This window comes from Schistocerca cancellata, chromosome 9 (assembly GCF_023864275.1).
Source record: "Schistocerca cancellata isolate TAMUIC-IGC-003103 chromosome 9, iqSchCanc2.1, whole genome shotgun sequence".
Lineage (NCBI taxonomy): Eukaryota > Metazoa > Arthropoda > Insecta > Orthoptera > Acrididae > Schistocerca > Schistocerca cancellata.
The window spans coordinates 218298775-218312869 of NC_064634.1; the positions used below are offsets into that span (position 1 = coordinate 218298775).

Consider the following 14095-nt stretch of genomic DNA (forward strand, 5'->3'; position numbering starts at 1 on the left):
CATCTAACACATAGTATTCACTCTAATATGTAACTAACAGATCAGTTCTGCATCTACTCCCATCCTTGTGCTCCCTATTTCCCTCTCCCTTTTTCCATTTCCAACGGTCCATAGCATGTCAAATTGCACCAAACGTCTTTTTTTTTATATTCTGAAAAATAAATAAACTGGTCTCATTCAAAAGTTAGTGACAACTATGGGTACCTTTCCTTACAATTAATTTTTCAAAAGTAAATTAATTTTATTCTTGATCTTTGGCTATTGTTCCAGCTTTTAATTTACATTTCAAGATAAATCAGTTATGATAAATATATGCATAGCAGTTAAAAAAAAACTGAAATCTTTGTGTAGAGTACTGGTAATATGAATATAACTACCAAACTTAATGGATATGAAATAACAATAAAATTAAAAATCAATAACACACATATTACCAATCATGGGACACATCAGAAGTGGTAGCCGTCCACCCCTATCACTCCATGGCCCAATGAATACAGTCATTATGGCAGGCACTAGGTTTTCAAGTAGGGCCTTTGCTGTAAGCAAATTGGCAACTTGTGGTTGAATCATGTTCTTTTCAGTATCATTTAGTGACATACAGTGATCCTGTGAAAGACCTAGTTCTTTCTGGCAAACACGGTCTAACAATAGTTTCTGTGTCACAGTACCGGTTAGTGCACTTGCCAAAAAGGTCATGAAAACAGCAGGTTCCACTGCCAGTAATGGTATGCTGCTTCTCCCTGTCAATATATGAACAGAAATTAAATGTCAGTGCTATACTAATGAATTAGAAAAGTGGACATATCAGTGGATACTCAGAGTAGTTGCAAGAAAACATTTAAACACCATGTTTCCACAGTTTTTCACAGCAGCATGCCTGAATAAACTCTTCTAGGTTTACAGGCTGTATCATTGAATAAAACACTCAAGCTTCTGAAGGCATTAAGTTTCTACAGCCCCATAACATCTGCCAGTATTGAATATTGTTAGTGGAACACAGCAATGCATTAGGAATTTCTCTCACAACACAGCTGATGAGGTCAGGTTAATTACCAGCCAAATTATGTCAAAAGCTAAGTCACCGAAATCTGATATTAGTCAGAAGGAATGACATGGTTTACACTTGTTATGTGAGTGTGAGGACTTGGTTGTTTTGCTAGGTGATAAAGGAAATGCCATATTGGTTCTGATCACTGAAGACCTTACCTGAAGGTGCTACATTTATTAGAAGATAATACATACTGGAAGCTGATTCTTGATCTGACACAGGCCATTATCAGAAAGACAGGGGCATTATTAAAAGACTCTGGCTTAACACATGAAGTGCTGAAGAAATTACTGCCTTGTGCCACAAACCTACGAGGCTTTATAGATTGTTGAAGATACACAAAGAAAATGTTCCTCTTAGGCCCACTGCTATTGCACCCACAATGGGACATTGTGGACACGATGTATGAAATTCACAGACATTTGTTGAGCCACTCAAGAAAATGAAGGCAAGTCAAAATGACATAATGGGTGGTCTGGAAATAGTGCCATTTTTGATGAGGGTGCCAGTACAAGACAAGCTGGATCTTTTGGCCCATCGGTTTCCAACTGGAATTGTCAAGATGTTTTATATGACACAATTTCAGAGGCTTTTATATACCGGGTGATTAAAAAGTCAGTATAAATTTGAAAACTTAATAAACCACGGAATAATGTAGATAGAGAGGTAAAAGTTGACACACATGCTTGGAATGACATGGGGTTTTATTAGGGGGGAAAAAAAAGTTCACGAAATGTCGAACAGATGGCGCTGGACAGCAAAACATTGGTGACTGCGCATGACAATCATGTATAAAAGGAGCTGTAATGAGAGAGAGAATCAGATGCACCAGCAGTCGCAGCATGTTGACGTTACCTGAATAGGCGCTTTTAGTGAAGCTGTATTATCGGAATGGGAAATGTGCTAATTCATCATTAAGATCCTATCGCCATAGGAAGGGGATTCAAATGGGTAAAGGTCCATTGACAAATGCAGCTGTGGTGAGAATGATTTCGAAGCTCGAAGCCACGGGTTGTTTAGACGATAGACACTGTAGTGGCCAACCGAGCACAAGGCGTAATGCTGCTGAGACAGTTCAGGAAAAAATGGAGACTGTAGTGGGTTCGTCTATGCACAGGGAAGTCAGCGCTTGTGCAGTCGCATGTCACACCGGCATTCCATACACTACTGTTTGGTTGGCACTTAGGCGTACCCTCCGATGCTATCCGTACAAAATCCATCAGCATCATAAACTGTTACCTGGCGATTTAGTGAAGCGGAGGGCATTTGCGGTGAGGTCATTTCAAAAGATGGCTGAAAATGATGATTGGTTGAGTAACATGTTGTGGGCCGATGAAGCTCATTTCACGCTCCGAAGGTCTGTCAATGCCCACAAATGCAGAATTTGGGCTACCGAAAATCCTAGAACTGTTGTGGAAACTCCATTGCATGATGAGAAAGTCACAGTATGGGTTGGATTTACCACATCTACTATTATCGGGCATGTTTCCTTGAGGAAATGCGTGATTCTGGTTTTGTAACTTCTACCGTGACGGGTGAGAGGTACGCCGATATGTTACAGAATCGCATCATCCCCAGCCTAGGTGATAAACACCTGCTGGAACATACAATGTTTATGCAGGATGGCGCTCCATCCCATATTGCTAGATGCGTGAAAGATCTCTTGCGCGCGTCGTTTGGTGATGATCGTGTGCTCAGCCACCGCTTTCGTCATGCTTGGCCTCCCAGGTCCCCAGACCTCAGTCCGTGCGATTATTGGCTTTGGGGATACCTGAAGTCACAAGTGTATCGTGATCGACCGACATCTCTAGGGATGCTGAAAGACAACATCTCCATGCCAATGCATCACCATAACTCTGGACATGCTTTACAGCGCTGTTCACAACATTATTCCTTGACTACAGCTATTGTTGAAGAATGATGGTGGACATATTGAACATTTCCTGTAAAGAACATCACCTTTGCTTTGTGTTACTTTGTTATGCTAATTATTGCTGTTCTGATCAGATGAAGTGCCATCTGTTGGACATTTTTTGAACTTTTGTATATTTTTGGTTCTAATGAAACCCCATGTCATTCCATGCATGTGTGTCAATTTGTATCTCTCTATCTACATTATTCCGTGATTTTTTCAGTTTTCAAATTTATAATGACTTTTTGATCACCCAGTATATGGGCTCACTTTGGGACAAGTTTTCACCTGCCACTTCAGTCTATGTACATAAAATCATACCTGTATGAGACCCAGTAAAGTCTCCAAAATTGTGTCATTTCACTGAACTTGGGTTTCAGATTGCATCAACCATTTACATCCAATGCTGAGGTGCTATTCAAGAACGTGGAGAGCCTTGACAATTCAGTTCATGTGTAAGGGAGAATATAAAGTAGTGAGAATTTGGACTGAGAAGGGAGACATGCCAGGGTAGTCCACACAGTTGTGCAAACCACTGTGCCAAGGTGGCTTAGTGGCTAATGCACTTGTCTAGTAAGCAAGAGACCTGGGTTCGATTCACAGTCTTGGTGGTACTAATTTTCACTTGTCTCTTCAGTCTATGTACATAATGTCAAGTTATTTTGACATATTCGAACAACAATGACCTCATGTACTGTGAGGAATATTGTGAGATGACTGATTGCACAGTAATCAGATCCCAGTTTCTCTGGCAGTTGCAAATTTCATGATGGATCACTTTGAGGAGAAGGCCCTGAACTCTGTGACACTGGATTCATCTTGCTTCCTACAGTATGCTGATTACACTTTTGTGATATGGTCACATAGTGAAAATGCACTACAGCAGGTCATTGATCACACAAGCCATGTCCATCCCAACAATAAATTTATTATCGAGGTAAAGAAGGATGGAAAGCTATCATTCTTTGATGTGTTAGTTGAGCAGAAGGCAGGAGGTAAGCTTGGTCACAGTGTACTGGAAACCAATGCACACTGATTGGTACTGGAGTGCTAATAGTTTTTACCGCTCTATACACAAAAAGCAGTTCTGAACATGTTAGTACACACAGATAAAATTATTTCTAACAAAGATTACTTAAAGTCTATATTACAGCAATTGAGAAGCATGTTCTGGAAGAACGGTTACAGCAAGGGAGACACTGCAAACACTTTCAGATGCCACCAACAAATAATGCCTCTTGAATTGGCAAAGAGGCCAAGCCAGCTGCATTCCTGCCATAGAGTTGGACAATGTGCAACAATTTAGGGCACATATTGCAGAAACATGGACTGGGATCTGTGTTCCAGCCTGCCCCCAGAATATGAGATACATTACACCCTGTTTAAGACAAAATACCTCTTACAGTGCCTGATGTCTGTGACATCCCTTGTGAATGTGGCACCATCCATGAAGTTCAAACAGTTCACACAGTTGTGGAGCTTTGTACTGAGTGCAAGTGACATATTAAAGAGAGGGCACTTGAGAAGCCGACCATAGGTAAGCATTGTCTGGAAAAGGACATAAAATACAACTTCAAAAGATGAGAATCTTGTCCCATGGAACATCATATTGGGATTCCATTACATAGGAGGAGGCTGAGATTAGAATAAACAGCAAAAACTTTAACAGAGACCAGGGGTACACACTTAGTAGAGCATGAGGGTAGGCTTTGGATATAAAGTGAAAGCAAATATGGATGCCTGATGCTTCTAGGAAGATGGGAGTGGCAGTTTCAAGTGTGGTGCTATTATTGTGTCACCTGACGTCATTGGCCCTACGGCGGACAGGAGCTACTGTGATCTGCACAACTTGTCTTCTGCACACGCACCACTTCTGTCCTCTCTGACTGGTTCCAGATGCTGCAAATATGAGCAAAAAACCATGTCAGCCCCAGCAGTCAATTAATTTTTACTCCTGATGATGATGGAGGAGATAGCCATTGAAGGCTCAAGTGTTTTACTCAATATGACATGGCTTATATGTGAGTGCAAGCTTTCTCGGTGAATTTCGTATATGAAGTCCTCACGGGTTGTCAGCCAAGTAGAGTTGTCATCTCGTAGCAGTGTTTCGATGGAATGCGTCTCCATCATCTTTGCCTGAAGATGATGGAGACACATTCCATCAAAACGTTGCTACGAGACGACAATGCTACTCGGCTGACCCAACCCATGAAGAATTCATGTATAACATGGCTTGTAAACTTTATTCATTAAATACATTTTAGGGATATGGAAATGTTAAAGCAAAGTGAAATAAAATAAAGAATTTGTAGAAATGATAGTGTCCATCTAACAAAATTTCTTTAAGCATTGTACTAAAAGGAATAACGTTGTTAGCATAAAGTACACTACTAAATAGTTGTCACAGGGGGTCTCACATTGTATTTTATTTAATTATTCAATTGGTTACACTGACCAGATTGTACACAACACATCACGAAATGGCTTATTAGTTGTTATGTGGTGCACATGATAGCTGTTCCACTTTCGTTGCTCACTTATTTGTGTTTGCTCTCTCTCTCTCTCTCTCTCTCTCTCTCTCTATGTTAATTATGTATATTCAGATTTCAGTCAAGTCTGAAATTTCATGGCAGATAAAAACTGTGTGTTCTCTCCCTCCCTCTGTTAATTATGCATATTTAAATTTCAGTTAGGTTTGTAATTCTGTGGTAGATTAAAATTATGTGTTTGACTGGGATTCCTAGCAAGAACCTTGCTTTTCACATGCAATGCTGTTAATGACCGAATTACCCAGGTATTACACATCATCAGCTGTAGACTGGAAGACTCCCTAGACTGTGGCTAACGCATTTATCCACAGTATGTTTCTTTCCAGGAGTGCTAGTCTAGCAAGGTATGCTGGAGAACTTCTGTGAATTTTGGAAGGTAGGAGATGAGGTTCTGGCAGAAGTAGAGGTGTGTAGGTGGATTGTGGGTTGTCTGGGTAGAACAGTCAGTAAGAGTATTACTGACAAAAATTGAGGTTCACTGTAAGAGTCCTGTTCCAGCACACAGTTTTTGTAAATTTGTGGTAAGATCTTATGGGAACAAACTGCTTAGGTCATTGGTCCCTAAGCTTCCACACTACTTAATCTAACTGAAACTAACTTACACTATGGACAACACACACACCCATGTCCAAGGGAGGACTCAAACCTCTGGAGGGGGGAGCCGCGCACACAGTTTTAATCTGCCGTGAAGATTAAAAACAGCACAAGGGTTAGGCAATTATCTGACTGGCTGCAGAGATGATAATGAGATTGGAAAAATATGTGATGAGATAGAAGAAATAATTCAATATATTACGGGAGATGAAAATTTAATTATGATGAGGGCTGAAATTTGGTAGTAGGAAAAGGAAGAGCTAGAAGAGGGGAGACAAATGAGAGGGGAACATGATTAGTAAACACTGTTTAATCATCACTAACAATTGATTTAAGAATCATGCAAGAAGTTTGTATACATGGCAAAGACGTAGTGATAGTGGAATGCTTCAGCTAGGTTATACAATGGTAAGACAGAGATTTAGGAACCAGATTAGAAACTGAAAAACATTTCAAGATACGAAAACAGCAAGCAGAAAATCTGTTTCTGATGTTCTACCACGAGAATAGGGGATATGAAAGTGTTAAAGAGATTTAGTATTCCACAGACTAATTTGAAAATGAGAGTAAAATAAAAGGCTAGTACTAAAGAAGCTTCACAGAAACATATGTCTGATATTTTGGATCTAAAATTTGCGATATGATTTCCATTATTTTGATTTAAATAATTAATTGCTTATTATTTAAATCAGGAAACATAATTAAATGTAAATGATAAAACTGAAATTATTGAAATGGCTAACTACATTTTACAGGGACAGGGGCCATAAGCCTTTTTTCAGCAAACAATAGGAGAAGAAACTTCCTGAATATATGCTGCTAATGGAAAACTCATAATTTGGTTTAATTCTGACTGAGCTTCAGATGCTGGCTTCTGATTTAGCAGAGAACAGTATACTTCAGCAAAGCTTCAATAAAAAATAGAAGATGATGAGTAAATACAGGTTGTATTAATTTGTTAGTATAAATCTGGGCCTTAAGTTATTGTACTGGCATAACAACACATAAAATAAGGAAATGGCAACCATTCACCTATAACGGACTGATGTATGGCATACAGACAAATGTAACAGAAAATAGATTTCACCAACTTTCGAGCTATGGCTCTTTTTCTAGTAGAAAGTACATGCATTCATACAAACAACTACACGGGCACACAAACACACATTACTGCTGCCGTGGTGACAGTGATTATAGATTAATGATTACTGAGAGGAACTGGCTGGGCTGATGGACAGGACAGAGTAGGGAAGGATGCATGAGGCAGGGATGTTGTAGTGAGGTACTGCATGGCAAGAGGGGAGAGACAGATAACTAAATGACTGCCCAGCAAGATGAAAGGAATTCTGTTGGGGCAGAGTGTATAAGAGATACCAAAGAGAGGGGAAAGGGAGAGGTAAAAAGAGAGGAGAGTGGAGATCGAGGGGGAGATAAGGAGGGAAGAGAGAAAGGGAGAGGGGAAGGGGGGAGGGGATGAGAGAAAAGGCCCATATGGGTGGTGGTGGTGGGGGGGGGGGGGGGTAGTAAGAGAAGGCAGTACACAGTCTGTACAGGGAAGGAGTGGTGTGAACAACAGAAGGCAAAAGGGAGAAGGTAAAGAGAGCCAGTGGGAACAGGGTAGGGATTAGGCCAAGGAGATTGTGAGAATGCAGGATATGCTGGAGAGACACATTCACCTGAATAGTTCAGAGAACCTGAGTTGGAAAGGGGTATCCAAATACCACACATTGTTAAATAGCTGTTAAAGTGTCGTGGTGTGCAGCATGTTTGGCAACTACGAGGGCAGTTCAATAAGTAATGCAACACATTTTTTTCTGAAACAGGGGTTGTTTTATTCAGCATTGAAATACACCAGGTTATTTCCCAATCTTTTAGCTACACAACACTATTTTTCAACGTAATCTCCATTCAATGCTACGGCCTTACGCCACCTTGAAATGAGGGCCTGTATGCCTGCACGGTACCATTCCACTGGTCGATGTCGGAGCCAACGTCGTACTGCATCAATAACTTCTTCATCATCCGCGTAGTGCCTCCCATGGATTGTGTCCTTCATTGGGCCAAACATATGGAAATCCGATGGTGCGAGATCGGGGCTGTAGGGTGCATGAGGAAGAACAGTCCACTGAAGTTTTGTGAGCTCCTCTCGGGTGCGAAGACTTGTGTGAGGTCTTGCGTTGTCATGAAGAAGGAGAAGTTCGTTCAGATTTTTGTGCCTACGAACACGCTGAAGTCGTTTCTTCAATTTCTGAAGAGTAGCACAATACACTTCAGAGTTGATCATTTGACCATGGGGAAGGACATCGAACAGAATAACCCCTTCAGCGTCCCAGAAGACTGTAACCATGACTTTACCGGCTGAGGGTATGGCTTTAAACTTTTTCTTGGTAGGGGAGTGGGTGTGGCGCCACTCCATTGATTGCCGTTTTGTTTCAGGTTCGAAGTGATGAACCCATGTTTCATAGCCTGTAACAATCTTTGACAAGAAATTGTCACCCTCAGCCACATGACGAGCAAGCAATTCCGCACAGATGGTTCACCTTTGCTCCTTATGGTGTTCAGTTAGACAACGAGGGACCCAGCGGGAACAAACCTTTGAATATCCCAACTGGTGAACAATTGTGACAGCACTACCAACAGAGATGTCAAGTTGAGCACTGAGTTGTTTGATGGTGATCCGTCGATCATCTCGAACGAGTGTGTTCGCACGCTCCGCCATTGCAAGAGTCACAGCTGTGCACGGCCGGCCCGCACGTGGGAGATCAGACAGTCTTGATTGACCTTGCGGCGATGATGACACACGCTTTGCCCAACGACTCACCGTGCTTTTGCCCACTGCCAGATCACCGTAGACATTCTGCAAACGCCTATGAATATCTGAGATGCCCTGGTTTTCCGCCAAAAGAAACTCGATCACTGCCCATTGTTTGCAACGCACATCCGTTACAGACGCCATTTTAACAGCTCCGTACAGCGCTGCCACCTGTCTGAAGTCAATGAAACTATACGAGATGAAGCGGGAATGTTTGAAAATATTCCACAAGAAATTTCCGGTTTTTTCAACAAAAATTGGCCGAGAAAAAAAATGTATTGCATTACTTATTGAACTGCCCTCGTAGATGGTCAAGTTTGCAGTTGGTCACAGATTGGTGTTGACCATTCATGTGAGGAGAGAATTGGTTATCCGTCATAACTATATACAATGCTGTACAGTGACTGAAGCACAGATGATATGTAATGGGGCTGCTTTCACACATGACCCTGCCTTTTACCTTTTATGGAAGGAAATGCCTGTGACTGGACTGCAGTACAAGATGGTGTGTGTGTGTCTGTGTGTGTGTGTTTGTCTGGTACACATCTTACACATCTCATCCACTAGGGAATGACCCATGTGGAGCAGGATTGGGAGCAGGATTGGAATAGGGATGGATGAGGATATTCTGTAGATTTGTTGGGTGATAGAACACCACTTTGGGAGATGTGGGTAGGATTTTGGGTAGGACAGCCCTCATCTCAGAGCATGATGAGAGGTAGTAGAAGCCCTGGTGTAGGATGCCACTGAGATGATCAGAGAAGGATTTGTTTATCGATTTGACCTTCAAATCTGAAATAACTGTGCATCAGGATGTGACTGGCCAGGAGGATTAGGGAAGAGGTGGTGGGTCTGAGAGAACACTGGGAAAGGTAGTGTAGGGCATGGGCATGGGCATGGGATGTGTTTGTGTACAAGTATATCACATCCACAGCCAAGCTGCTAACCTTGAGCAAAACCTCTCAGTAATCAAGTGGCAAGTATGGGGACACGCCAAGAGGCCTTCACCTGGGAAATTTTGCAAATTAAGAGGTCTGATTTAGGCCTTTAAATGCTATATTTCAGACCCTTTCTCACCGTCTTATCCATTTCATAATGATTGACCACTGATTTGAGCTCATATTCTGGTCACATCACATGACAAACGTCGATTGCCAGAATCGTGGAAATGTCAACTTTTATTTGGGGTGTGAATATTACATTTTAGTTGAAAAGGGTGCTTTTTAAGTGGTAATATTTAGGAGAAGGCGTGATTTTTCGACCATTTTTTGCGAGTGTCGAATTTGTCGAGTTGTAAACGTCAGACTGCATTCGGCAGAAAAATTTGCTTTGCACAGTTTAAAAATACAAATCATACTCAACTTCCAACTGTCGTTGCTTTCCAGTTACTCATTTTGTCCCAATAATGTTGGGTGTAGATTGCTGCAATTCGCCTAGTGGAGATACGTATTAACAAGAGGATGTCCACACCAAAGTGGTACCAGTGGCCAAGACGCAGCTGTGGCAGCAATAATTACCAAAGTACAAAGGACAACTAAACCAAGCAGAAAGATAAATACGTGTTCAGTAAACTAGACAAAAAATCGGTAGTGTCACATCACAATTAGGAACTTGAAACTTTCAGCAAAGGGCAGACGAATGTAGAGGAAGTATTACTCATGTTTAAAAGAATAGTTGACCACGCACTAGATAGATATGTTCCCAGTAAAACAGTTCATTCTGGTATGGAACCTCCATGGTATACAGTCAGTGTAAAGAAACTTCTAAAGAAACAGACATTACAGCATAATAGGTGTAAAACAAAGCGTAGGGCTATAGATAGAGAAATGCTGAATGCAATGCATTTGGTTGTCAAGGGAGCAATGCATGATGCCGTCAATGACTGCTGTATCAAAATATTGTCAAATGACATTTCACAAAATCCAAAGAAATTATGGTCAGATGTAAATGCTATTCATGGAGGTAAATTTTTACCTCCATGATGCTATTAGAAGCACCAAAGTTAGTGTGCAGTCCCTAGCGAACGAGACAGGAACTGAAAATAAGGATAGCAAAGCAAAAACTCCTTTTTCAAATGTTCCTTTAGCAAGGACCCAGAAGAATTGCCATAATTTAATCCTTGTACCACCGAAAAGATGAATGAAATAAGTATTACAGTCACTGGTGTTGATAAATAGTTGAAATCGTTAAAACTGAACAAAGTTCCAGGCCCCACTGGAATCGCTGTCGGATTTTATACTGAATTTGCGGCTGAGTTAGCCCCTCTTCTAACTATAATCTACCTTAGATCCCTCAAACAAAAAACGGATAGAAGAAGTGATCCAAAAACTACCGTGTAATATCCCTGACATCGATTAGTTGTAGAATCTTGGAACATATTCTGAGCTCAAACATAATGAGGTATCTTGAACAGGATGACTTCCTCAATGCCAACCAACAGGGATTTCGAAAACATCGATCATGCGAAATCCAGCTCGCATTTTTCTTACGTGACATACTGGAAACTCTAGATTGAGTCAACCAGGTAGATGAGTGTTTCTTGATTTCTGAAAAGCTAAGGTGGTGGACTTCGATTTACTGGTAGAACACTGCTTACAAATCACTTATGCGACCCATCCTAGAATATTGCTCAAGTGTGTGGGACCTGAACTAGATAGGACTAACAGGAAATATTAAACATAAACAGAGAATGGCAGCACGGATGGTCACAGGTTTGTTTAAACTGTGGGAGAGTGTTACAGAGATACTGAATGAACTGAACTGCCAGACACTTTGAAGACGATGTAAACTATCCCGAACATGTCTGTTAACATAGATTCAAGAACCGACTTTAAATGATTACTTTAGAGATATACTACAACCCCCTAAGTATCGCTCACATGGGGTTCATGAGGATAAGGTTAAAATAATTATTGCACGCACAGGCATTCAAACAATCATTCTTCTCGCGCCATACCCCAGCTAGCACTCAAGCTTATTTCAAGGGGGATATTGAGTTTAGGTTCAGTTGAAAATTCAAGATTGAAAAATCAACCTGTTACACAGCTTATTTCAAGGTGGATATTGAGTTTAGGTTCAGTTGAAAATTCAAGATTGAAAAATCAACCTGTTACACAGTTTACAACAAGCTGTAAAAATTTAGCTTGAATTAAAATAATTTTCCCAAGCTTGAAATAAACTGTAATTTCCCTGGAAGGCTGTACAGCAGATGCGCACGCAGCATAGCATCCATAGACGTCCACGGGAAGCGCCACAAGCGTTTATAAGCCTTGCAGTTGCACTGACTGCTAGGTTTACGGCCATTTTATTTTTTTTACGTGTGTTAATGATTGTTGACTGTTGTGAAGTTTGTTTTATACTGGAAAATAGTTCGGAAAGTGTGTGGCGTCCCCTGCCTTACTGCTACACCGGGTCTGAAGAAGATATATAGTGTATTACAGGTACGCTGGTGCATTTTTTCTCTAGTGGTACATTAATATTACAAATGTTCAATATTATTACGTAACGTAAAGAAATATCATATTCTTTTACGTAGAAAAATTGAACCTGGATGAAAGTGAAATGGATTACCAGCTAAGAAAACATATTACAAGTTGTTCAGCAAAAAGAGGTCATTTTAAACTAGCTCTCTAGTACGTGGCACCAATAAATTAAAACTTAATGTTATTTTACCTTTTTAAAATCTCGCCTTTTTATATATATCGCCCTTTTACATTTGTTTACTTGTAAATACTCGCGTGCGTCACACCATGAATGAATAATCGTGAAGTGTGAAAAGTTTCTTTGCTAATACAAATAGTAATGACATGGTGAACGGGAAAGTGCATCAAGAACCAGTCACTACATAGGTGTCAGTCTTTTTTTATTTACATAGCTTTGACTGGTCTTCAATTGCTCTTAATTTTGTTGTTCCCTAGGTGAAATAATACTGCAAGGCCTACTGGTACTTCTTACTTTTATTGTTATTTGTAATGTGGCTGAAATCTAATAAAAGGCAATATTAAAATATGACAAAGAGAAAATTTTTTGTTCTTTTACATTTCAGTTCCACTGAACTGGTAATTTCTTAAATTCATTCGATTTCATCTTTTATTTCATTTTGATTCAGTTTTACTCACCAAAATATAATTGTGGATAGAATAAAACGTCTACATTTTTGTAAACGGTAGTTTCCTTATAAGCTTACAGTATGAGGTTTATATGATTTCAAGTAATTGTTTCTTTATAATTCAGATTAAATGGCCCTGAAACTGTTAGAAATAGTGATGTGTGGCTTCTTTATGAAGTCATCGCAAAATTACCCAAATGTCATCTTTACTTTCAAAATTTCAAACAAGAAGTTATTTCAAATTACTTTAAAAACTCTTTGGAATGAAGTCACCAGAAGCAGCTGCTTACTCAGTGACATTTATACTAGTTAATGATTCTTACTACAACAGTGAGTTTGAAGTTATTTTGCTAATCTGGGGCATAAATTATATTTAGGTTGATCAGTTTCAACTTTTTACATTTTTTAATGTTTAGGTATGGCTAACATTTTCTTTTACCTGTTACAGGATCATTATACAAGCAGAAGTCAGCGATATTTGATCCTGCTCTGGTCTGTGTGCTGGGGGCGGAGGGGCTTCAGAATAATTAAATTTTTGAAATAAAACAATTTTAAACACTTTGAAAATAAAATTTTTTAAACATACATGTCTTGATAATTTTTTTCACACCATTTCCATACTGATATTTATTTAATTAATTAGGTTCAATAAATTCAGATTAATAATTATGTAGCTTAAAACAAGCTGTAAATACCAGGTTGTATTCCACGTGTGTAGATAAGATACAGCTGGAGCCAAACTTGATAAGTCAAGCTTGAAATATAGCTTGAACTCTGCCAACTTTGATGTTTGTTTCAAGCTTGAATCCAACTAACAGGCCTGAATATTCCAGCTTTGATCAAGCTTATATACTTGAATTTACATCTGGAAACAAGTTTGAAACCGGCTTACTGTGCTATCTGGGACGTGAAAGGAACAGGAAGAAACCTAATAACTGGTACAGTGGGAAGTACCCTCTGCCATGCGTCTCACGGTGGTTGCGAATTATAGATGCAGATGTAGATGACGAAAGTGTAAATGCAAGCTCTGTTATTGCCTTTCACGGCTGTTATGTTTATATGCGCGTAA

At 40.0% G+C, this 14095-nt stretch overlaps 1 protein-coding gene across 2 annotated transcripts in view; it reads right to left on the reverse strand.

The window, feature by feature from the left end:
- The window catches only part of LOC126100159 (proton-coupled folate transporter-like), a 158711-nt gene that overhangs the window by 104207 nt on the left and 40409 nt on the right, over positions 1–14095 (reverse strand). Inside the window, exon 3 of one of the 2 annotated variants that reach the window (XM_049910701.1) lies at positions 435–743. The exons of the other annotated variant lie outside the window; for it this stretch is intronic. Within the exon in view, the coding sequence (XP_049766658.1) occupies positions 435–743 (309 nt within the window). The remainder of the gene's footprint in view (positions 1–434; positions 744–14095) is intronic. 2 annotated transcript variants of the gene reach the window in all.